The sequence below is a fragment of the Peromyscus californicus genome, unplaced genomic scaffold (assembly GCF_007827085.1).
Source record: "Peromyscus californicus insignis strain IS unplaced genomic scaffold, ASM782708v3 Scaffold_11__1_contigs__length_118956290, whole genome shotgun sequence".
Taxonomy (NCBI): Eukaryota; Metazoa; Chordata; class Mammalia; order Rodentia; family Cricetidae; genus Peromyscus; species Peromyscus californicus.
The window spans coordinates 71,006,541-71,031,240 of record NW_026294402.1 but is presented as its reverse complement, the minus strand read 5'-3'; the positions used below and the strand labels follow the sequence as shown (position 1 = coordinate 71,031,240).

The 24,700-nt window shown below is 38.2% G+C and overlaps 2 protein-coding genes across 3 annotated transcripts in view; one reads left to right on the top strand and one right to left on the bottom strand.

The window, feature by feature from the left end:
- The window catches only part of Hmgcll1 (3-hydroxymethyl-3-methylglutaryl-CoA lyase like 1), a 205,687-nt gene that overhangs the window by 4,482 nt on the left and 176,505 nt on the right, over positions 1-24,700 (bottom strand). The window contains exons 8-9 of one of the 2 annotated variants that reach the window (XM_052714742.1): positions 23,301-23,477; positions 6,960-7,061 (exon numbers count right to left, since the gene is read on the bottom strand). In XM_052714742.1, coding sequence (XP_052570702.1) covers positions 23,340-23,477 — 138 coding nt within the window. In that variant the 3' untranslated portion in view covers positions 6,960-7,061; positions 23,301-23,339. Of the gene's footprint in view, positions 1-6,942; positions 7,062-23,300; positions 23,478-24,700 lie in introns of those variants that run through there. The other variant, XM_052714759.1, reaches the window with a different exon arrangement.
- Positions 29-24,700, top strand: part of Gfral (GDNF family receptor alpha like) — a 52,767-nt gene continuing 28,095 nt past the window's right edge. Inside the window, exons 1-6 of the mRNA XM_052714773.1 lie at positions 29-424; positions 5,340-5,474; positions 9,668-9,820; positions 19,513-19,569; positions 20,417-20,747; positions 22,654-22,904. Coding sequence (XP_052570733.1) covers positions 403-424; positions 5,340-5,474; positions 9,668-9,820; positions 19,513-19,569; positions 20,417-20,747; positions 22,654-22,904 — 949 coding nt within the window. The 5' untranslated portion in view covers positions 29-402. The remainder of the gene's footprint in view (positions 425-5,339; positions 5,475-9,667; positions 9,821-19,512; positions 19,570-20,416; positions 20,748-22,653; positions 22,905-24,700) is intronic.

Below are 24,700 nucleotides of genomic sequence, written 5' to 3'. Positions count from 1 at the left end.
TAAGAAATTGACTTAATGAGACATTTTCATGAGTAGGGGACTAAACACGGTCAAATGTCTTGGAAGACAGTTACATTCAGGAAGCACAGCTTAGTGTTCTAGTCAATGTGCAGAGAATGCATCATTTACCCCTGTTATTGGGTTTGCAAGATTTCGTGGGAGCATAATATCCTGGGTTCACACACTGAGGAGAACAATTGGATTTGAATGTAATTAAGAAAGTTCACAGCTCAGAACAAATTGGTGAGGAAACGGTGACATCAGAAGCTGACTCTAATTGGCTGTGCTCTTAGGAAGCGAGAGCAGAAACTGAAAGCTTATTCCGGAAGTTTCCTTTGGGAAGCAAGCTGGTTGGTGTCAGCACTTCTGCCTTTCTCCCAGGTGAACAGCTCGTTGTCCAACATGATAGTGTTCATTTTCTTGGGTAAGTGAACTGTGATGCTAGTTCTGAATTTATTGCAATATTAACTCTTTATACATTGGATGCTGTCCCATCTAGCCTAAGCCTATGGGGACATATAATAAGAAATGCCAATTAGGTTACTAACTTGTACTCTGATGTTATTTACTGCTTTTGAGAAATGTGCATTTACCTGCAGTCACTTGTTTCTAACTCTGTGGAAAATATGAAACATGATCATTTAATTACTCATCCCATTACTCCTGCTCCTGCAAAACAACCTAAATGACTTTGAATCATTTATTAAGATCTATCGAGTTTCCATATGCACAAGAGCCTTTGAAAAATGTTATCTGTCTAGTATATACTTACAAGTTAAAGGACGACAAAGTTTTGTGTATCTGTTTAGCTTTGAAAGCAGATTTAAAAGGGAGAGCAGCACAAACTGTCCCCCTAATTTTCAACCTTACTACCCAGGGTCAGCTGAGTGGAGCAAAGTTCCCGAGCTCTGCATTAAAACTCTGCCTCTTGAGTGACATTCATGGCCTACAGGTAAAATGTGGGCTCAAATCTCTCATGTTGGGTCATTATAAGAAGTTGGTCCAAATAATTTTCCCTTAACACACAGCCCAAAAAAATCTACTTCATAGATACGTGATTGATGAAAGTTAATATTTTTCTTTAGGATATGTTAGCATCTACATATCAATTACAGGATGAAGGATAATTGTGATCATATTGGATATTAATAAACAAACCAGGATATTTTCTTTACTATTAGCTATGGTTGTTGATGAATGGGACTAAATAAGAGCCAGAAAATAATGAATGTTATTCCAAAATACATTAAAAAGAAAAGGGAAAGCAAAATAAATCAAATCCAAGAAAATTAGCCAGGAAGGAAAGGATCCTTTGCACATTTTCAGTGTCTCTATGGAAATTCTTGTGTTGAGAGATTTTGTTTCTCTCATTCCTGTAATGTTTCCTTATTTCTTTTTTAGTTTCTAGTATTTTTAGTTTTGCTATAAAGATAAATCTATGAGTTTCAATTTTTGTATCTATGTATCAGATTACACAAACCATATCACTTTTTCCTCAAGGCTTTGGTTGAAAAGGCTAGGGTCATTTGCTGTCATCTTTTACTTCCAAATTAACACAGAAACCAGGTTGTGTAAAAAAAGAAATTATGCCTAACATGGTTAAGACTGAAAATTTCCCCAAACTGCACAACTCTTGTTTGGTATTGTATAATTACATGTCATGATGAAGCAAATTCCTGTTGCCTAAAAATATAGGGGAAATGGTGAATTTGTTAATGAGTTTTATATATCCTTAAGAGGGTAATTCTTTACAGCATTCCAATTTCCTTGGAGTCTTAGAAAACAAGGCTTGGAAAACACCATATTGATTTCCAAGGTGGCTATACAAGTTTGCATTCCCACCAACAGTGGAGGAGTGTTCCCTGTGCTCTACATCCTCTCCAACATAAGCTGTCTTCAGTGTTTTTGATCTTAGCCATTCTGACAGGTGTAAGATAGTAACTCAGAGTTGTTTTGATTTGCATTTCCCTGATGATTAAGGATGTTGAGCAATTCCTTAAATGTCTTTCAGCCATTTGAGCTTCTTCTGTTGAGAATTCTCTATTTAGCTCTATAGCCCATTTTTTAATTGGACTGTTGGGTATTTTGATGTCTAGTTTCTTGTGTTGTTTATATATTCTGGATATCAGCCCTCTGTCAGATGTGGGGTTGGTGAAGATCTCTTCCCATTCTGTAGGCTGTTGGGGAGGGAGATACCGTGATGAATGAAAACCCCCAGGGGAATAGGAAGAAGCAGAGTGCTAGAGAGGTCCCCAGAAATCCACAAAGATACCTCCACTTTAGACTACTGGCAATGGTCAAGAGAGTGCCTGAGCTGACCTACTCTGGTGAAAAGATGGCCGAACACCCTGGCTGTCATGATAGAACTCTCATCCAGTGTCTGATGGAAGCAGATGCAGAGATCCACAGCCGGGCCCCAGGTGGAGCTCCGGGAGCCCAATTGGAGGGAGAGAGGAGGGAATTGTATGACCAAGAGATATTGAGACCATGATTGGAAAAAACAGAGGGACAAATAGCCAAACTAGTGGAAACGCATGAACTGTGAACCAATGGCTGAGGAGCCCCCATGGAACTGGACCAGGCCCTCTGGACAAGTGAGACAGTTGATTAGCTTGAACTGTTTGGGAGGCCCCCAGGCAGTGGAGCTGGGACCTGTCCTTGGTGCATGGGCTGCCGTTTTGGAGCCTGGGGCCTATGCTGAGACACTTTGCTCAGCCTTGGTGTAGGAAGGAGGGGACTGGACCGGCCTTGGCTGAGTCTACCAGGCTGGGCTGACTCCCCAGGAGAGACCTTGCCTTGGAAAAGGTGGGAATGGGGGGTGGATTGGGGAGAAGGGCTGGGGGGTGAGAGGAGGGAGGACAGGGGAATCCTCGGCTGATATGTGAAATTAAGTTAATTGTAAAATAAAAATATTTATCAAAAAAAGAAAGAAAACAAGGCTTGGAAAGAGGTAACATAAAAGAAGGGATTTACTTAATGTCTTAAAACTTGTAGGTCATATTTCTGACTCAATTGTGATTCTCTTATTTTTTCCATTTATTGCATAATCAAGTGTCTGTTTTGTATGTTTGACAAAAGAAATTTATTCAGTTATAAAATACACTAAATTAGTATTACTATTTTTTTGATTGTTTTTAGAAAACATCCCTGAAAATAACTTGTAAATATCTGGATGACTTATTAGCTATTTATATAAACCTTATCTGTTAAGAGCTAAACTGATGTAAGTCAAACATAAACTAATTGAATACCCATAAAACACACCCGTGTGTTAAGAATACAATCCTGAATGGCCCATATTAACTGTCCAGTAAATGTAGAGAGCATAGTGTTGTAGACAAGCCAATGAACACAAACTGCAGGGCAAGAAATTCTACACCTTCGGGACTTCTAAGCTCCCAGGGAGACAAAAGAGGGGTGTTTGCTCACTTGGGTTGTAGAAAAAAAGAAAATATAGAATTCATATTTCCCATAACATAGATAATGATCATAATCAGTTTTAAAAGACAAAATGTTATCCCAGAGGACAAGAATTAGATTGCTTACTAGAGGCCAAATGGTGAACTGCAAAGGGGCAAGGCAGCTTGGAGCACTACAGAAAGCCGTAAGATATCTGGGGTGCATGTGATAAAAAAATATGAAAGCCATGTTATGAGGAGCCACCCAAAGAGACTAAGCAAAGAAATGGCCATACTAAAAGTGTATTCCATACATAAGGTGACGTAAAGAACTGCTCTTAGTCAAATAAATCCAGAGGCCAGGCAATTGGCCAGGGAAGGCTGCTCAGTGGCTCAAAGCACAGAGGCACAACGTTTACAGGGATAGATATGGGACAATGAAGTTGAGGATGCATTAAAATGTCTCTCATGAACTGTTTGAATGTCTATATTATCAGTGTCATTGCTGATGAAGTACAGTGATTCACCATAGAGGATTAACGATGAGGACAAGGTTAAATAAATCTGAGTCTACAGTATGCCAATAGAGGAAATAGCTTTTTATCTAGGCTTGGTATTGAAAGTATTAGGGCTTAGATTATATATTAGAGAATCTTTAGTCTAGATATTTTATTTCAAGCCATGCGAGAAATAGGATTCTCCCTGAAGAGTATGAGTAAAACCAAGAAAGTTCTGAAAACAGAATTTGAACTGAAAATATATTTTAACTGAGCACTAAGAGGATGACTGGAAGTCTCACTCTCAGCAAATGGTATAAGGTGGTGAATCATCAAGAGACCGTTTCCAGAGGAAGAGGGAGACTCTTAAACAAACAAATCATCAAAGCACCCAGACACTGACAGAGGAGACACAGTCCTAAAAATGTTCCATTTTATGTTAAGGGGACATAAATGACATTTTTTAGAAGTTGTTTAGGGGCTGGAGAGATGGCTCAGTGAAGAGTATTTGCTACTCTTCCTGAGGATACAAGTTGGGTTCCCTGTGCCCATGTTTGGCAGCTTGCAAACACTTTTAAACCAGCTCCGGGGAATCTGACTCCCTCTTCTGGCCTCCATGAGCACCCACACACATGTGCATAAGTGTACATACACATAAATTGAAATAAATCTGTTTTTAGAAGTGGTTTTGATGGAACAAAAGTAATAATTTTATGAGTCAAAGAGTAAATAGAAGGTAAGAAGGCAGAGCAGGCAAATAATAATAGACCTTGTCTAAGAATCTTACACTGCATGGGAACAAGGTGGATCTGTAAGTATTTCTGTGGTTTATGGATTTAGAATTCTTTGGGTGTAGACCCAAGAATGCTAGAGCTCGGTCTATGTTTGGTTTTTTGAGAATCTTCCACACTGATTTCCACAGTAGCTACACCAGTTTACCAGTTTACGCTCCCACCAACGGTGAATGAGAGTCTTTCTTCACGTTCTCATCAGCATTTGTTGTTTTTTGGACAAGAGCCATTCTGACTGATGTGAGATGCAACACCAGTGAATTACACATTTGCGCTTCCTTGATGACTTACCGGTACTGAACATTTTATCAGACAGAAGGACCATTGTGGAGGGAGGAAGAGGATAAGGGAGAAGTCTAGCAGAGTCAAATGAGACTAAAGGATACATATTTGGGGAAAAAAAAAAGTCACAATGAAGCCTGTTACATTGTATCATAATTAAAACAGTTAATGAAAACTATCTATTTACAATAGAGAAATACAGAACTACGGGGAGGGGGAGAAAATTTGTTTCATCCTCATAATAGTTCTGCCACATTGTATTGTCCATAATTCTGCCTTTCACTATCAATAATTTAGATCTGAGGAAAATGGCCACCAAGCTGTAACACTGAGAACATGTCGTTGTTTTCTTGTTGTTACTGTTGTTCAAGCTGCGAGGCTGAGTTCAGAAAATGAATCCTCTTCCCAGACGAATGACTGTGTACGTTTAGTGCAGCAATGCTTGATTGATACAAACGGCTGTGAGCAGTCATGGAGATCAGTGGAACACACCTGCATCATTCCAGGTAAAAGCCGGTGTCAAAAGTCCACCCAAATGAGTAGCATCGACCAATGCAGCAGTGAGATTTCATATTATCTTATAGAATCCTAGGAGCTAAATCAATTTTCCTTTAAATTCTTCACTTAATCTTGATGCTTGACCTTAGTTACCAAACTGTACTCTTAATTACTAATGGGCCCTTATATAGCGACACTGAGGGCAGTTTTGGCAAAATTTCAAATTATTATTTTTTTCTCTCACTATGAATCCTGTAATTATATGCCTACTCCTAGTAACATGACTAAAATTTTATTTGCACATTTGTAATATACTAGGTATACTATTTTCCATTCCTACTGTGTCATGGACAAATTAAAATATGTTTTAAGATTTGTAAAGCACAAATGTTCGGAGGGCAGTTCTGGATTAGAGCAAAGATTGTAGTGACTGCAAGGAAATGTCAGAACTGAGCAGGCAGAGGGAAATGAAGAGTGAAGACTCCATTCCACCCCCAAACTCTTGAGAGCAGACTTCTACTGTTGTTAGAGGTGACACCCAGAGACCCAGCCACATAGCATCGGGAGAAACAGGAACAGGAGTGCTGGGCCCAGGGCTGAAAGTTTTTGTAGTTGAGGGTGAGGAAAGAAGAGGCCATGGCTTTGCCACACCCAGAGACTGCCTTCCCATATAAGAAGTGCTAGGTGAGCCGGGTGGTGGTGGCATCTGCCTTTTAATCCCAGCACTCGGGAGGCAGAGCCAGGCAGATCTTTGTGAGTTCCAGGCCAGCCTGGTCTACAGAACGAGATCCAGGACAGGCACCAAAACTAGACAGAGAAACCCTGTCTCGAAAAAAAGAAGTGCTAGGTGGGAGATAAATGGAATTGCCTGTGGTTTTGTTTGTTTGTTTGGTTTTGTTTTTGTTTTTGTTCTTGTTTTTCAACCTCTGGGCACATGTGATGGGGTTAGCTGCTCTCATGGGATGATGGGGTTAGCTGCTCTCATGGAATGATGAGGTTAGCTGCTCTCATGGGATGGGGTTAGCTGCTCTCTGAATTCCCTGGAAACTTTGGCCTATTTAATAGTGTCCTCATGGCTTGCTTGCTTTCGTCATTGTTGTTGGGGGGAGGGGAGTGGGGGAGGGTGCTGAGTGACCAGTATTTGTAAAACAGCAACAAAAGTCATCTGAACAGTCAGGTCATTGAGTTAGTATTGCTCAGAGTACTTTAGCATTCGCTAAAAGTACACTGCTCTAAGAGGCCGATGACATAGAAAAACATTCCCATGGTGTTGTTATGCCAACGTCGTTTTAAAATATTATGCTCTACCATTATGACAAATTTGTCTTTGTACTGCGATTATTATAATTAAACATCTCATGAAAATTGTGCAAAGTTTAATAAGAGACCAAGAGGGGAAAATGAAAAATGTACTGCATGACATGTTTCCCTGCCCTTTCTATGAATATTGGACAATATAGTGCTAGTGAATCTCACCTAACCCCAGAGTGTTCTGGGTCAAAGGCAGTAGCCTATAGTTCTAACACTGCCAGGGTCTCCATCAGCAGGACTCGAAGGACTCCAAAGGATGTTACAGAGGACTTTGCTTCTCTGCCCTAAAGAGAAAACAGAGATATTTACATCCATAAGAGAGTTACAGCTCATGCTTACACATTTGCTCAGAATAAAATATTTTAAGATGAGGTCAGAAGATGACAAAAAAAAAACCCATATTTGTTTTGATGATGAAATCCTAGCTATATTTGACAAGGCAACTTTAAATGTGGTATTAAAATATTATACTTAGTATGTCATCAGTTATAGGTTATTTATTTTAATGTTAGCTAACAAATCTAAGCCATTTGCAATGAATTATGATAGTATTTGAGTAATTATTTTATATATGAAGCAGAGAGAAATGTCCCTAAATATACAAGTAAAAAATTCAATCATTTTTTTAATCTAAAAAATTGTAGGTTAGAGGCAAATTAATTTTTAACCAGAAAATGAAATACTGGTAATTATAAGTGACTGATTCATTCAATGTTACTCATAAAATACTTTCTAAGTGTTAGGAAAACTTTAGAACCACTTACATACCTTTTAATATAGTTTTAGAGTAACAAGTACAATAAAATATGTCACAACAAAATAGTTAAAGAGACGGGAGAGCTGAGACTGAGCTGCACCCCAGTCCCCTGTGTAAGGTCAGCTTGGACATTACCGAACAGCAAGCATTGGTATTCCACTGTGTGCAGAACATCATTTCAAATACAGAAAGCTTTAAGGTATTTTGGAAAGCATTCTACAGGTGGAAACACTAAAATGCGTACTTTGTTTAAAAAGTCACTTCTAGACGGCCCCACACAGATTTCCTCGTATTCTGGCTCTTATAATCTTTCTGCCCTCCTCTCACATGATGGTCCCGGAGCCATAGAAACAGAAATTGTGTATCCACTGGGGCTGTCTGGGATCCGCATGATTTACTGATCTCTGGATTGTGTCCAGTTATTATTGTCTGTGATGGTATACATTTACTGTAAAGAGGAGCTCCTTGGGATTGGAGAGACAGCTCAGCAGTTAAGAGCACTGGCTGCTTTCCAGAGAACCCAGATTAGAACCCAAACACCCACATGGCACCTCACAATTATCTATACCTCCAGTTCCAGAGTAACTGGTGCCCTCTTCTATTCCCCATTGGCACCAGGCAAGCATGTATGTGGAGTCAAAACACACAGGCACACAAATAAAATGAAGTGAACCTTAAGAGAGGGAGGGAGAACTTCTTTGATGAGTGTTGATAGCTATATTTATCTCTGGGTATAAGGATAAGATTTAGGATGTAGTTAGTCTGGCAACTTGTAGTAGTAGATTTTCTTCTAAGATCTATGATCTCATTAGTAGGGGGGAAGTTGGCTAGGTGTCTACTGCCAGGCATGATTTCTTCCCTGTTGAGTGAGTCTTCATTCCAATTAGAACGCTGCCGGCTACCACTATGTGGGTGCCACTTACTGCATCTTTATGAATATCTTGCCAAAGTCTATTAGTGAAACAGGCTCTCATAGAAATGGCTGTAAAAACAGGATTTGAACAATGGCAAGACTAATAGACATGCTAGTGAAGAAAGGGAAAATCTCAGGGGATCACTCCACTGGACAAAGAACTACAGACAGCTGATGACTGCTGAGAAAGGGAGAGTTAGTCTCTCCTAGGGTTGAGGGGCGTAATTGTTTGTCCAATACAAAGTATCAGCCCTGAAAAGATATTCACACAAACAATAAAAACAGACTCATCAGGTTGTATTTATGTATCTGTGCAAACATGTATCTATCTATCTATCTATCTATCTATCTGTCTGTCTGTCTGTCTGTCTGTCTATCTATCTATCTATCTATCTATCTATCTATCTATGTAACAATGATAATTAGAGAAGAAAAGATTATCAATTTGACAGTGGGGATCATTGAAATAGTAGGAGGAAGGAGATTTGAGAGCAGTTTGAGGAAGGGAAGGGAAGGGAAGGGGAGAAATGACATAATTATATTTTAATTAAAATGTACAAAACTTTTAAATAAGAAAATGAAACAGGGAGTCCATGTGTAGCTCAGTAGTAGGGCATTTGTCTGCTATACAAGTGGGCAAATTACACCCCTCTTGGGAGGGATGAGGGTGGCAAAATAGAGTGAGAAAGATGACCCTAGGAGGTATGGTCAAGTTTCTCTGTTTTCTGTTTGATGTTCGTAGTTCCTAAGCATTGAAGGAATTCTTAGTAGTTACACTAGCAACACTACCCTTGATCCAGATGCTCCTAGATCAAAACCTTTCAATAGTGGATTGCTTAAAAACAGAGCCCAAATTTTATGTGCTTTTAACAGATCCTAATTTGTTTTGATTTACTCAGTGTTTTTGGGACAAAACATCTGACTTCTTTGGAGCTTTCTGGTTAACTTAAATACCCAGGGACCTGGTGCTTTGAGTATTGTCCCTATATCAAACTTAATACTCATATATTAAAATGCATCCCATAGCCAATAATATTTCTGTTCACTGTTAAAAACCTGGAGGATAAAGTCACTTTGATGAAGATCCTTTAGCAAACCAAGATAATCTTACTAAACTCATTAATTTCTTGGGTTGATGTACTAAAATCACTTTGTGAAGCAGAAATAAACTTTATATTCAGATTAATATCTTCAGTGTTATATGTGATTATGAAATCCAGGTGACTCCTGCAAGATAAATAACTCATCACATTGTAACCTGAGTATCCAGTCTTTGATGGAAAAAAATTTCCAGCTTAAAGAATGTCTTTGTGTCGACGACCTCCACTGTACAGTGAACAAACTTTTGGGGAAAAAATGCATCAATCAGACAGGTAATATTTATTGAATCAGCTCTTTATTTCAAACCTGAATCCCATTCAGTCACTGTGCATTCATTTGTTGTACATTTACTGTATTTAAGTTGGTAATATTTTATTGCTATGTCTGAGTTCAAGCAGGATATTGACATAGTTTCTTAAATTATTAATTCTGCTATATATCTAATGCTGGCTGTTAAAACTAAATTGGAAAGTACTTTTTTTCCTATATTCTAGAACAGTATAGAAAGAATTGATTCTCTTGCTTTAATTTTTAGTTTAAATAGTACTATAACTGCACAACTCATCATGTGATACATAAAATATAAATTTGTATGATTAATTGTTATAGAATTGGCCTAGTTTCAATGTCATGAGTGAACTTTGTAGTTTCTTGTTGCTGGTTGTTTTATTAGTCGTTACTCTTGGGCTCTTTGGGGAAGACCACCACCCAGCTACCAAATAAATACACACAGAGACATTATTACTTATAAATGCCTTGCCTTAGCTTGACTTATTTCTAGCTAGCTTTTCTTAACCTAATTATCCCATCTACCTTTTTCCTCTGGGTTTTTACCTTTCTCTATTTCTGTATCTCTTTCTTTACTTCTTATTCTGGCTTGCTATGTAGCTGAGTGGCTGGCCCCTGGAGTCCTCCTCTCCTCTTTTTCTCGCTCCTTGATCTTTCTCTCCCAGATTTCTCCTCGTATTTATTCTCTCTGCCTGTCAGTGCCACCTATCCTTTCTCCTTCCTTGCTGTTGGCTGATCAGCTCTTTATTAGCCCAATCAGATGTTTTTGACAGGGCAAGTAACACTGCTTCACAGAGTTAAATGCAACATAAAAGAATGCAACACATCTTTGCATCATTAAAACAAATGCTCCACAGAATAAACAAATATGGCACATTTTAAAATAATATTCCACAATAGTTTATCTTCTATTTATCATAATCGTATTTATATTATAGTGTTTTATTATTTGTTTTATTTTCTATGTGACTCTTTATGACTTCTATCTCTGTAGATCTCTGTAATATTCTGCTCTTAGTATTCTCTGGTTGTTTTTTTTTAATATCTGTAGAAGTTGTACTCTCCTTTTTAAAATTCATGTGTTGATAGTTCTCTCTCTCTCTCTCTCTCTCTCTCTCTCTCTCTCTCTCTCTCTTTCTCATATTTGGTGGTGTTCATCAGTGTTCATTTGACTATAAATTGGCCTTCATTTGCAACTTTTGTTTTTAACAACAAAAAACAGCCATTGAGTGCTCACTCATCTGTGGATGAATCTTCTGTAACCCCACCCACCCCACCTCCAATCAAAGCTCAGGGAACACTGAGGAAGAAAGCGTGGAAAGACTGTTAAGTGCAGGAGGTTGGGGAGGAGGTGTGAAATACTGTCCTCTGGACATGACACAGAAGTCATGGTTGCCTGCACAAGACCCACACAAAATAAAGCCATTCAAAATTCCAGCATGGGTGGGAGGGGAGCTCCCAAGCCCCCACCCCTAGCAGAGAAGTTATGGCATTTGATGGCTAATAAGAGAGAGAGAATCACCTTTGTTTGGAGAGAGTAGTACGTCCCAGTGGATGTTTCCATAGCCATTTCCCAAATAAAATTAATTTGACTAAGTGGGCTGATAATAATAAGAATAATAAAAGAATGAAGAAAAGGACATAGTGTCTGGAGTGAGACAATTTGGTGGGTCTTAAGGGAAGTTAAAGAAACCTGTAGAGGATGGATATAACCAAAATATGTTGTAAACATGTATCAAAATTTCAAAGAATACATAAAATATAATATTTTATAATTACAATAATAAAACAATAATACAAAAATAAGAAAAAATTGCCTTTGCACTCAGTTTTAGGTCATTTTATAAGGAGTCTTGATAGCATCTTTCTTTTTCATTGACTGAATTTGTTCCTTGACAACTTACATACTCCTTTTCCCAAGAGGGAAAAAGCTGGGCACAATTGCAATCAGATCAAAGCAAAACCAAACTCCAATAGTGTAACTATCTCAGTGTTCAATTCTGGGATTTGCTCACAGTATTCTGACCTTCAAAAGGCTTGAGAAACTCCACATCTTTGGTTCTGCCATCCATAGAACACACAGCTTGCCTTGTAGGCTTACTCCAAACACACTGCTATCTTTGGTGGACATCCCACGGTCCTAGCATCTCTAATATGTTGTGGTCTCCACTGAAACAGGTTGTACCTCCATAAATAGCCTTCCGGCCTCTCTGCAGGGATTTTGACCCTAGTACTTGGTGACAAACCTCAGCTTCTCTCCACTACCCCTTCAATCCTTGAACTTCCACTTCAACTTAAGCTGAACCTTTACAAAGGCCTTCTGGCTACTCTGAAAGGATTCCATCATAGCTGCATGAAGCCAAGCCTCAGCTGTCCTCCATGACTGCTTCATGCCTTCAAAACCAATACCATGTGGTAGTCTCTTACACATTACCAAGCTCAGCTGTCCTCATGAGATGTAACCGTTGCTCCCCTGAACTACAGCCTCTGTGTGCTGGTCCTGAGGAAACACTTCTCAGAAGATTTCACCTGAATATCCTTTCCATTTAACTTCTCCTCTGCTTCATCGCTTCTTTAATGTATAGTTCATTTAGAAGATTGCTAATTCTCGGATACCTGAGATTTCCTGGATACCTTTCTTGTTGATTTCTAATTTAATTCTAAAGTCAGGAATTAAAGTCAAGTCTATTTCAGACTACCTCAATTGCTAATTAAAGTAAAAATTTCCAAGTATCACTTTGTACACTGTGCTGTGTTCTACATGATAGTCATGCACCCATCCACAATGAACGTGTGCATTGACATCATAGCAGAGGAAATAATTGCGACTTCAAACACTTCATAGAACTGGCAGAGTTATGTGAACTGAGCCTCTTCGGGAGGGAAAAAGAAATAAATGTTGTAACCAGAGGCAATAAAATGAAGCTGCGACCATTTGAGGAACAACAAAGCCTTTGTTTTGCTGCATTGTAAGATGGAGAAGCATCTCAAGATGATGCAAGAAAGAAACCAGATGCTATACATCGGGGAAGGCTGGACTTACTTGCCTTTCTAAAGAGATTAGATTTCATGATTTGCTGTGAGGAGCTGTTATATAGTTTAAACAGAGAAATGAAAAAATCATCTCTTTTTAAAAAGTCATTTCCAGGGATTAGAAGAGAATGAGAGAGAGAGAGGGAGGGAGGGAGAGAGAGAGAGAGAAAGAGAGAGAGAGAGAGAGGGGGAGAGAGAGAGAGAGAGATCACCCATGTCCAAACTAATGAGAGGTGTCACGTTTTCAAGCTAACACAGTGGTCCTGAAACTTCTAAGATATACTTCAGTGGAAAATTGTGAATTATAATCATGAGGACTTGGTGACCAGCTGGAAATGAGTGTGAAGGCATGTAAAAAATTATGAAGAATAACATTTGCTAGTAAAATTTCACAATCTAATTAAAGAACCCCAAAGTTGTCAAGTTGATGAAAGGCTACTTAGCACAAGCACATGGTGACTATTGTAACACCCACCCTCTCTAATCAATCTCCCTTCCTTCTCCTTAGCCCCTTTCTTCCTACAACTTCTTTTCTATCATTCACATCATTTTCTTTTCTTTAGCAATAGGGAGAAAAACAACAAACTATCAAATTTCAAAAGCCAGAAAAAAGAAGACAGAGAGAGTAGTCCACCACTGTAGATATGAGAAACCAGTACAACAGGGTATGGAAATGACATTACTTTGGCAATTAAATGTGTCTTCTTTATTTTTTGGTTGAAAGTAGATTGAGTTGCAATCATTTGTAACATTTATTCTAATAGTGACTCAATTTTCTTCCAAGACAGTAAACTCTTAACTCAATGGCCATACTCATATCATTTTCACAAAACATCATCACTTTAACAAGTACAGACGAATTCAGAGAGATTGAAGTCATTTCACATGCAAAAAAATTTTTTTCACAGAATAGAAGTTCATTTAACATTACAATGTGAAATATGGACAATCCAGGCAACAGAACCCTTATCTGATGACCTGGAGGTGGAGACCTAAAGAGTCCCTCGAGTGTATTTCATTATGGACCATTGGAGGGTTACAGTTTCAAAGAGCCCCTAATAGACTGCCTACAATTCAGCTTAGAGAGAAAAGGACATGATCGCTTCAGTCTCATCATTCATTGTATTCCAGTCTCAATACTCTCTGCAAACCCTTTAATCACACTGCAGAAAAAAAATCCCCTTCTCTTTCCTTGGCATCACTAAAACAGTCCCTAGTGTATATAAACCTACATTTTTAAGTTTGGATATTTTTGATTCTGCCAAAGTTTCCAGAATAGTACCCAAAACTAAATATACTATCATCGAATATATTGTGTAAACACTTAACTTCTCAAAGTTTGAACATTAAAATCATATGTTCATTCATAAAATAGTTATGATTCACTTAATATAGGTAGACACATCATAATCCCTGGTGCAATGGACAAAAAGCTGAGTAAAGCTATTTAGTAGCTAACATCATAGAGTAAAACAGACATTTAATAGGATTGTGTAATTTAACCTGGTTTATTTCATATATATATATATATATATATATTTAGTTATAGCTGATGCATATCATAAAACAGATTGATATTTAAGTAGATATATAAAGCTTATTGGAAAATAAATATTTTCTAATAAAAATAACTATACAATGACCAATATAAGAGGAACTAATTACATGCAGACAATCTTCATTTTCATAGATTTCACAATGTGTGCCCAGGCTTGCTAGCCAATGTGGTCTCTGTTTTTATTAGTCTGACTTACAAGCAATTTATGGTGAGTTCTTATTTGAAAAATGTTTGAATGCTACAATAGTGTGTGTTTCAAAACATATTTTAGAGTTATAACTATGGACAAGTTTTTATAATGGTACCATAAGTAAATTGTAAGTAAACATTTTCATAGCATGAAGTTAGTCATATGGTGTTTATCTCATATACCTACGAAGCATTGAAAAAATGAAACTGTGAGGAACATTTATGTAATAAAGCCAATAAAAAAATCTTTGCGAATGTGGAGGTCATCTGAAGTATCTCAGAGGCAGAGAAATGGTTTAGAAACAGACCCCAAAGCCTATGCTCAGGGTACCCAAAACTTTATAAGGAAACTGCATTTCTCATCTTCTTTCTGTGGAATGAACATACTATGGGTTCCTGGCTCTATGCAGAGTAGAACAGCCTCCAAGAGCTGAAAATTGCTACTTGAGTATGGCAAAAATATTTTACTTTATTATGTGCAAAAGCAAAATATAAATTGTAAATGTGTATATATTTTACTTTATCTTGTCTTATTTCATGTGCATGTGTGTGAGTGGATGAAAATGTGTGGAATTACGTTGTATGAGGAGCTAAGGGACTGAGGAAAAAGAAAACACCTGAAAGAGTATAAGGAAAAAAAAAAAGAAAAACATCTGAGAAACCTTTCAGTAAAGGCATATTTCCAGAAGGCAATGAAAAGTCTTAAAAGTTTATGGGAAATAATGTATTAAATGTACATAGTTAATTGAAAGTTGTGTCAATTGTCAAAACGCAATGAAGACAAGAATGAATGAAGCCAAAGTATCTCCAAGAGAAGAAACTCAGTGCTAATATTATGTATGTCCGCAACTGAAAACTTAGTATGTCCGTTTCCAAAATTTCAGATCATTTGAAACAGATGCCTTAAAACAATTTTCCAATATTTTGAAAGATACTGAAATATCTATATAATGTATTTATATTCTTAAAAAAATCATTAAGAGTTTACGAACACATAAAGGGTAAATGGACTTAGTTCTTAAACCATGCTTTGACTTTATTCCTAGAGGAGACAGCAGGGTCTTCCGATCGGGTGCCGCTGTCAAACGTTCCACGACAGTTCCAGAGGAAAGGTTCATCTTTAACAGCAGAGAGGAAGGATAGTTGCATCGAAGCAGCAGAGACCTGCCGGGAGTCTGAGCACTGCACTCTGCTCCATGAGAACTTTAAGAAAGCCTGTGGCAAAGGAACTGCACAATGCCACACCCTTAACGGCCGACTGTTGTGTGTCGCCCTGAGAGAGAGCCTGAGAGAGACTGTTTTGTGGGGCTGTCAGTGTGGTTTCCCTTTGGAAGGAGACTGCATTCGGATTTGGAAAAGTTTATTTGAAGACATTTGCATCCAGGATACTCAAATTAATCAAATTCCCACCGTCAGTCAAGACAAGAAAGATGGACTCCAAGAGGACATGGCTTTGGGTTGGTATTTAAAGGAATAATTTAGGAACACTAAACATAATCATAAAAAGGCATTAACTAAAGAATACTTAATTTCTAGTTCTACTTGTCATTTCTCCTTTGAAGGCTAATTTTAAATTTCTCTTAGAAATTAAATATTTGTAAACCTTCATACTACGCCAATGGACAGAGGGTATCAGAAAGAATGAAGCATATTGCCAATTCTATTTATTCACTTATTCATTGAACCAAATGCGTAGGAAACATTTAGATCTGTGTAGTGAAAGAAGGACCTCTGTCCTTCATTGAAGAAGATTGCTACATTTTAAAGAAATTTTAAAATTAAAGAAGCAACCAGTGTGGTGGCACACACCTTTAATCCCAGAACCCAGGAGGCAGAGGCAGACAGGTCTCTGAGTTCAAGGCCAGTCTTGTCTGCAAAGTGAGTTCCAGGAGAGCCAGAGCTACTTAGGGAGATGCTGACTCAAAAAACAAAAACAGAAACAAACACAAAAAAAGAAAGAAAAAACAGATAAAACAGGAAAAGAGATAGTCATTTAATTAGAGTCTCTACCTTCCCACGATAAGTTCTAAACCCCTGAGATAAAAGAACAAATAAACAAAAATGATTGCTCTCTAGATTCTTGACTTCTCAAGGAAGGAGTTTCTCATGCCACTTTCCTCACAATTGTTATGCGACTTCAATGATTGTGAAGCACACACTTGTTAGATGACAGACCAGTATTAAAAAACGTTAGATTCTGAATATGTTTATAAACATGAATCACGTGGGAGTACATGAACAAGGGTTGAAGTTTTTTGGTTTGTTTTGTGTTGTGAGTCACTAACTCCAAAGATAGCACTGTCATTCCTTTCATTAATATGGACAGTTCCCAGAAGAAAGGGCTTTAGTGGAGGACAGAGGAAATATCCAGATCCAGATGTATATATTTTGAGTCTGCAGTATTTACTAGATATTGAAATGGTGAGCTCAAGTTCTAAGTATGAAATTTGTGTTTAATTCCATGTGTGGCGTTGGGACATGAGACTTGGACAGCAGGTGAAACTGAGAGGAAGGGATCATTCATTAATAAATTAGAAGCCTGTTGGACCACTCAAGATTAACAACAACAACAGCAAAAAGTTTACAGCGTCTTAGACCAGAGTGGTAGCAAGGTGAGATGAGGTCAAATTCCCAAGCTGTTGATACAAGTGGGTCAACTTAAGAAGAATGCAGGAGTCGATACAATTAATAAAAAACACCCTAGCCTGATTCCACATGGAGAGTAAGCAGCCATCAGTACTGATCGTGTTAAGGAAGAGAAGAAGACAAAGGGGATTGATTCTGACACAAATTTAGGAAATGTTTTGTAGTTTTTGATGCATTTGTATATGATTGTATAACTCAAGTGCAGGTCTGGTGGGTGTGTAATTGTTTATCCCCAGGGCACACTGTCTTTTAACTGTTTTCAATAATGGACCTACTGTTTAAAATGTCCTATTGGAAAAGTGCATGCATATATACATATACAAATATAACATATACACAGCTGAAATGACATGAGGTTGGCATTTAATATACAGACAGTTTATTGTACGGCCTACGAAAACAGCATACTATCTGAAACAAAAAGCACTCTTTTATACTAAAAGTAAATGTTTTGTGGTTTGGGCGATAACTACTCCCACAACGAGTTAGTTGTTCTATTCACACTGAGAACAAAGCCCCGTAGACGAAATGGCCTTGAGAGAAGCAGCTTTATTCTTCACGTATGGAAACAGAAGGCCCAGATAGTCCAGTGGGGTCTCCTCTTGATGAAGTCTCCCTTCTTCCTTGGCCTCTTGCTGTATCCTTCTATGACCCTTTCTTGATGTGTGCTAAAGAATGGGTATGGGAGGGGATGGAATAAGTGTAACCCAACCAAGCAGACCAATGCCCCACTATTATGACCTCATTTGCCCCTCACTGATTCCTTAAAAACACCATATCCACACACACATACACTTGGGGTTAGAGCTTTAGCATTCATGTTTGAGAGCAGAGCATAAGTATCGAGTCAATAACAATAAAGTGATTACAAATTGATGGGTCAAGGGTAGGTTTTTGTTTTTTGGGTTTTTTGTTTTGTTTTGTTTTTGTTTTTTCAAGACAGGGTTTCTCTGTGTAGTTTTGGTACCTGTCCTGGATCTCTCTCTGTAGACCAGGCTGGCCTTGAACTCACAGAGCTCCGCCTGGCTCTGCCTCCCGAGTGCTGGATCAAAGGTGTGCACCACTGCCACCCAGCTTAAGGGTAGTTTCTTAAATATGTTTTAGTCTATAGCACAGACTTGTCAATTTGTCCAAGTAGTGGTGTTTGTCTGTATTTGTATGTCTGCATTTGTATTTTTAGAAAATCTGCACGACTCACTGAAATCTGGTTTTTGTTTGTTCATTTTTTAGAATTTTATTTAATATGGGGTCGTACCACAGAAATAGAAGTCAGCTCTTCCTCAGAAAGACAGGAGGAGATTGGATTCTAGAAGAAATGATGATTCTTGACCTAGTCAATAGAAAAATAAAACTATACAGTAACAGCAGCTAGGGCAGTGCAGAGCCTGCAGAGGCTGGGACGTGCAGCACTGTGAAGAACCTGCCTATGGTTGTACAGTTGTTTGCTTGCAGTGGGCTGATGAGCAAGTTGCACAGACAGCCCAACAAGGACCCGTTTAGTCACGCAAGGATGTTTACATCCGGAAACAAGTTGATGTCTTGGTAACAGTTGACAAATAAGTATATTAATTCGATGTTTTAAAATGAAATTCTGATCATGTCGCTTTCCTTAACACTCTTTGCACAGGTCTGTTGCTGCTTCTTATATTTTGTGTTGGCTTTAGTTGTGTTTATTTCCTAGGAAGCTGTGGGTTATCAGCTACAAGGACTGCATACTGCTGTTCTCAAGGATGCCACCTGGTACTCAGTCCAAATCCAGCGAATGCTTGTGGAATGAAAGATTCTGTCAATGAAATTTTCTAATTCTAGCTTTATGAATCCTGAAATTCTTAGAGACTGAGATAATCAGAGGTGGAAATAATTTTAAAATTGCATTTCTACCTGATTTATGATTCTGTTGGTAGAGAAATTTCTTTTCCTTTACTTTCTTTTTTCTTTCTCTCTGTCTCTCTTTTGTTCAAAAAACACTCCTGCTGTTCTTTTTTCTTCAGGTTCTTTTTTTTTTTTGCTTCACTGTACCTGGTCTAGTCATTAGCGTTAACTTATATCTTCAAGTAACTGAATCCACAAAACAAGGCTTTTTAATTTACTCACATGGTTTTTCTTCATCTATCTCTCATTATTTTTTAATGTCAGGGAATAAATAAGTGTTACACCCATTTGTAAATATTTGGTTGACTATGCATTCATATCTCCAGAAAATTTTGAAAACTATTCAATAGTGAAATAGGTTTCTTGTTTTCTTTCTAGGTAACATGAAAAAGGGTAATAATCACAACTGGGATCTAACTACCCCTTTGCATCACGGTAATGCATATAAACTATCATTTTTATCTACATTATAAAAACTGGATGATATGATTTAAGTGTTATTATCAGGATTCTTAATGATATGCTGATACAAAGTTATTTGTGTAGTTTAAAGGCTGTAGTAAAAACATGCTGCAAAATCACAGCAGTCTTTCCAAAAAGGGTTAGGAAAGCAACTGCTTTGCCCTTCTGTCATCTATTTATGGATATTTCGAAAAATACTCTTTCATTGAAACAAAAGGTTGGGTAAATTTTAAGTATATTTTGATCATACAAGCCAACTGTTTTTATGTATGCCTGTAGTGACAGCAGAGGTAGCAGTCTCTCTATACATACATACATATATATATATATATATATATATATATATATATATGCATATATGTGTATATATTTTATAAGAATATGAGCATCTTCATAGACAGCAATAGCTGTGTAGCACTTTTGATGGGAATTTCTTATCCATCCCCAATTAACTGTGGCAGAACAATGATTTTGACTCATGATCCTGAGCTCACAATAAGTTACATTGTTCAAATTCTATTTCTGAAGATTTGTTGCTTGTTTTTGAGAAACTTGGAGTCAGAGACTTTTTTCCCCTAAAGTCCCACTTCGGTTCTGTCCATTCCCCACCAGTCTGGATCACAATACACATACACTATTGAAGAAAGATGATTCAAACATTGCACCCTGAAGCCTCAGTAAATTTATAATTTTAAAGAAATCGTAGCAACCTGGTACACTTTTGTACTCACCTTACAGAATTCCCATAGTTTTGTTTGCAAGTTCTATATGTACAACCTTATGCTTATTTTTTTTGACCTGGGCATTTTATTGCTTTCAGGATTCAAACAGATGCAGTCTTGTTTGGAAGTGACAGAGGCATGCGTAGGGGATGTGGCTTGTAATGCACAATTGGCCCTTTACCTTAAAGCATGCTCAGCAAATGGAAATCTGTGCGATGTGAAACATTGCCAAGCAGCCATACGGTTCTTCTATCAAAATATGCCTTTTAACACTGCCCAGATGTTGGCTTTTTGTGACTGCGCTCAATCTGATATACCCTGTCAGCAGTCCAAAGAAACTCTTCACAGCAAGCCATGTGCACTGAACATAGTTCCACCCCCCACTTGCCTCAGTGTAATTCACACTTGCCGAAATGATGAATTATGCAGGTGAGTAAAAACACACATACCTTGCTTTCTTATTTCGGCACCTTATTTATTATAGTCCAACCCTAACATTTGATCTCTTTCCATTGCTGGAGTTCCCACCATACTCCAAATGGTGTAAATAAAGCCAGACAATTCCTATTGTGAATCTGTGGTACATGTGTGGTATCCTTTTTGAAATTCAAATGTAAAATGCAGAGTAGGATTTTACAATAAAGAAACTCACCATGTTGAACTATGATGGCCTATATGACACCTTTTTAAAGATCATGTTTGTCCTGTGTGTGTGTGTGTGTGCACAAGTGTGTCAGTACCTATGCACAACAATCTTCATGAGTTGGTTGTCTTCTTCCATCATGTGGGTCCTACAATTTTAGCTCTGTTCATCAGGCTTTTTGAAATGGTCTTTCATCCCTCATCTAGCTCACTGATCCACAATCAGCTTTTTAATTAGCCTTTTTTTTTTAATGATGTGGTGATGTGATTAAAGAATCTTTGTTATTGTTTGGGTTTTGTTTGTCTTAGATAAGGTCTTCCTCTGTATACCAGGCTAGCCTTGAGTTGACAGTTTGGGACACAAGTAAGAAATGCAGGAAATAATGAGAGTATGGACTAAACTGAGGGGTCGTTTACACGTAGTCCCCACTGGTCTCACTAGGTCATTCTGCTTCAGCTTCCCAGTCATGGGATTACGGGTTTGTCATGTCCTGCTGTGCCTAACTTTTTGTAATCAAACTTTAGGGTGGGGGGAACACTCACAGTCTGTGTCCGAGCCTGTTCAGCCACTCGGCCTTAATAAGTCAATTAAAGGTGTCAAATTCATACTGGAAAACAAACAAAAAGGGAGACTTAGTCAATGTGGCTTCACTGGGAAGAGGAAAGAATAGATCCAGTGAAACTCCCCACCTCCAAGTCCATCTTGGGGAGGCTGAAGCGATATGAAAATCTAAACAGTCCCAGGTTCCAAACAGCCAGCTCATGCACTAAGGACAGGTCCTGGTCCCACTGCCTGGGTGCCTCCCAAACAGTTAAAGCTAATCAACTGTCTCACTTATCCAGAGGGCCTGGTCCAGTTGGGGGCTCCTCAGCTATTGGTTCATAGTTCATGTGTTTCCATTAGTTTGGCTATTTGTCCCTGTGCTTTTTCCAACCTTGGTCTCAACAATTCTCGCTCATACAATCCCTCCTCTTTCTCACCTCGCTGATATGTAAAATTAAATCAAATTATAAAATTTAAAAAAAGAAAAGAAATAAGAAAAAATCTAAACGGAAAACCAAGGATTTGCATGTCTAAACAGCTCCCGTCAGGCTGTCACCTGCCCACCACTGACCCACCCTTGTCTGGGCTTCGGTCTCATCTGGTAAGGTGACTGGACAGGTGTCAGAAATTGCGAAGTCTCTTTTGGGGAGACATGTTCCCCAGCCTTAGGTCTTGCTGTCTAACAAAAAAAAATCTAAAAATAATTTTGTGAATTCTATTTGGTATAATTAGGAATGTGGAAAAAGAACAAAGTGTATCCCATGGTGTAGGAAAACTGGATTGGAAGTGCCTTATTTGAATTTTCCTGGTGGGGGACAGTGTCTAAATGTCAGCTCCAAAATCATATGAGGTTAAAAATGTTTTTTAATTAACTTCTCTCAGGTAGTTCATACTGCAAATCGTCACCCATTGTGATAAAAAAAATAGTTACAATGGAAACCCTCCTGAGAGGACAGTAATTTACACAGTTTCACTGTTTTTTAATCCACACTCCCTATAGCAACATTTGAAAGTACAAAGTTAGCTTTGTGCTGGTACCCAGAACTCATTTTGCCCCATGCCAGTGTTTCCCTAGGTGAGAGGTCATCACATATTAATGTGAAATCACTCTATTCACATGTTAAATCCAGGTCTTCACTCTTGTTCTAGGACACACTATCGAACATTCCAATCAGAATGCTGGCCCCGGGTGACAGGGAAGTGCCAGGATGACGAGACCTGCATCAGCACATTAGGCAAGCAAGACCTTACTTGTTCTGGGAGTGACAGCTGTAGGGCTGCCTACCTGGGAACCTTTGGGACAGCCCTTCAAGTGCCATGTGCTTGCAGGAGCATCACGCAGAGCGAAGAACCTTTGTGCATGGCTCTCCAGCACATGCTTCATAGCAAATCATGTTTCAGTAAGTTATCCAACTGAAAGGTTGCCTGTATATCTTCTTACTACATAAATATCTACCTTGTTTTCTACTATATCGTAAAGACAGAAATCCGGCCAACCCTTACCAAAAATGTTCATAAAGAGAATTTGCATTTGCTATTTTGGTTATGTTCTGGTTTTGCTTTTTTTTCCTCATTTATCAGAAAGTGATGCACGTTTTAAGTTGATAAGTTACTACTGAGTATCATTTATTGATTTTAATGTGAAAAGCATAAAAGACTTCATTTACATGCTAAAATATCCATTATTCATAGTTTTATAACAACAAATCATCTCCAAACATTGACCTAAAATCATTAACCATGTAGCCACTTAGCTGAACAGTTTTATACACTTGCCTTGGGTGCATTTTACTGACCTTTTTGTCTAGATTCGATCATGTATTGACACTCATCCCTCATGGTTCTACTGAGGCTGGATTGGCCAAGATGGTATTCAGCAAGCATTGCTGGCTAGTACAGCATGGTTCTCCTCTGGTGTTCCCTTCAGCAATATAGTCGGTGACTGTTACCCGGTGCAGCAGAATTCCTAGTGACTAAGACCAAATATGCAGGTATTTATCAAGTATCTCCTAAGGTCATATTGTAAATATACCAGTGAACAAAGCAAGTCACACGCCAATCTCAGAAAGACTGTGGGAACAAACTACAAAAGGATGTAGATAGTCAGAATGGGCTCAACAGGGTATATTGATTTAAAAATCTATAATTTAAACTGTCCTGCCCCTGAAGTATATCTTTCTTTTCATTTATTTTTCTGTCCCCTTAGACTTAGCAAATGTACTGATCAACCTCTAATGATAAGATGGAAAAAATATTTTTTAAAAAGTTAATTTTTAATGTAAGGAAAAGAAAAATGAAATTTAGACCCTGGTCTTAGTTAGGATTGAGTATTCTGACATCAATCACTCTCTTAAGATTCTCAACCTGTTTTCTGAAAACAGTTCATAGGACATACCAGAGGAGCTTGGAGCTTCTGCTCACATGTGTTTCTGTCTGCTATCATTCCCCTCTTGGCAGTGACAGTCAGTTTTCCAGAGAGTAACCTGTCTCTAGCTGGTGCCCTTAGCCTTGCCCCTGTCTAGTCCAGAGAAGTTCCTGTGCTTTTTGTTTCAGCCCCCTTCCCTCTTACACACTGATCAATGAATGGGTTGGATGGAGCTTTTGTAGTTGAAAGGATTGTAACAGTGATCAGTCTTATCTCTTACTCATGGCCTACAGTCAACTTTATTCAGTATTAGAGAGTTCATATTTTAACCTCTCTCATCTCTGATTGAAAAACCTAATGAGTTCCTATCTCAAGTCATCATTCTTATTGGAAAACCTTACACAATACTAATGTAGAAGAGTCAATTTATAATGTCATCCATGCTATTTAGTAAAACACCCTATCTGAACTATGGATTATTCAGATGTTGAATCTCCCTTTCTTGTTGTACAGGATTACTTGTCTCTGTAGAATATGAAGGCTGTCTGTCTCCCCAGACTTCAGTAGGCATTTCCCACCTACCTGACTGCTACATATTCCTGCATATTTCAGGTTTATATTGTGGTAGTATTACCTACAATTACCTACTTCAATCTGCACATTTTTATACAGGTATCTATATGACCAGCTCATTTGACTTATAACACCAAATATCAGTAGATTAACACAAGATTTAATTTTGAACCAACATAAAATAATTACAAAGAGAACAGTTGGGATAAGAATTGAAGATTGCCGGGCGGTGGTGGCGCACGCCTTTAATCCCAGCAC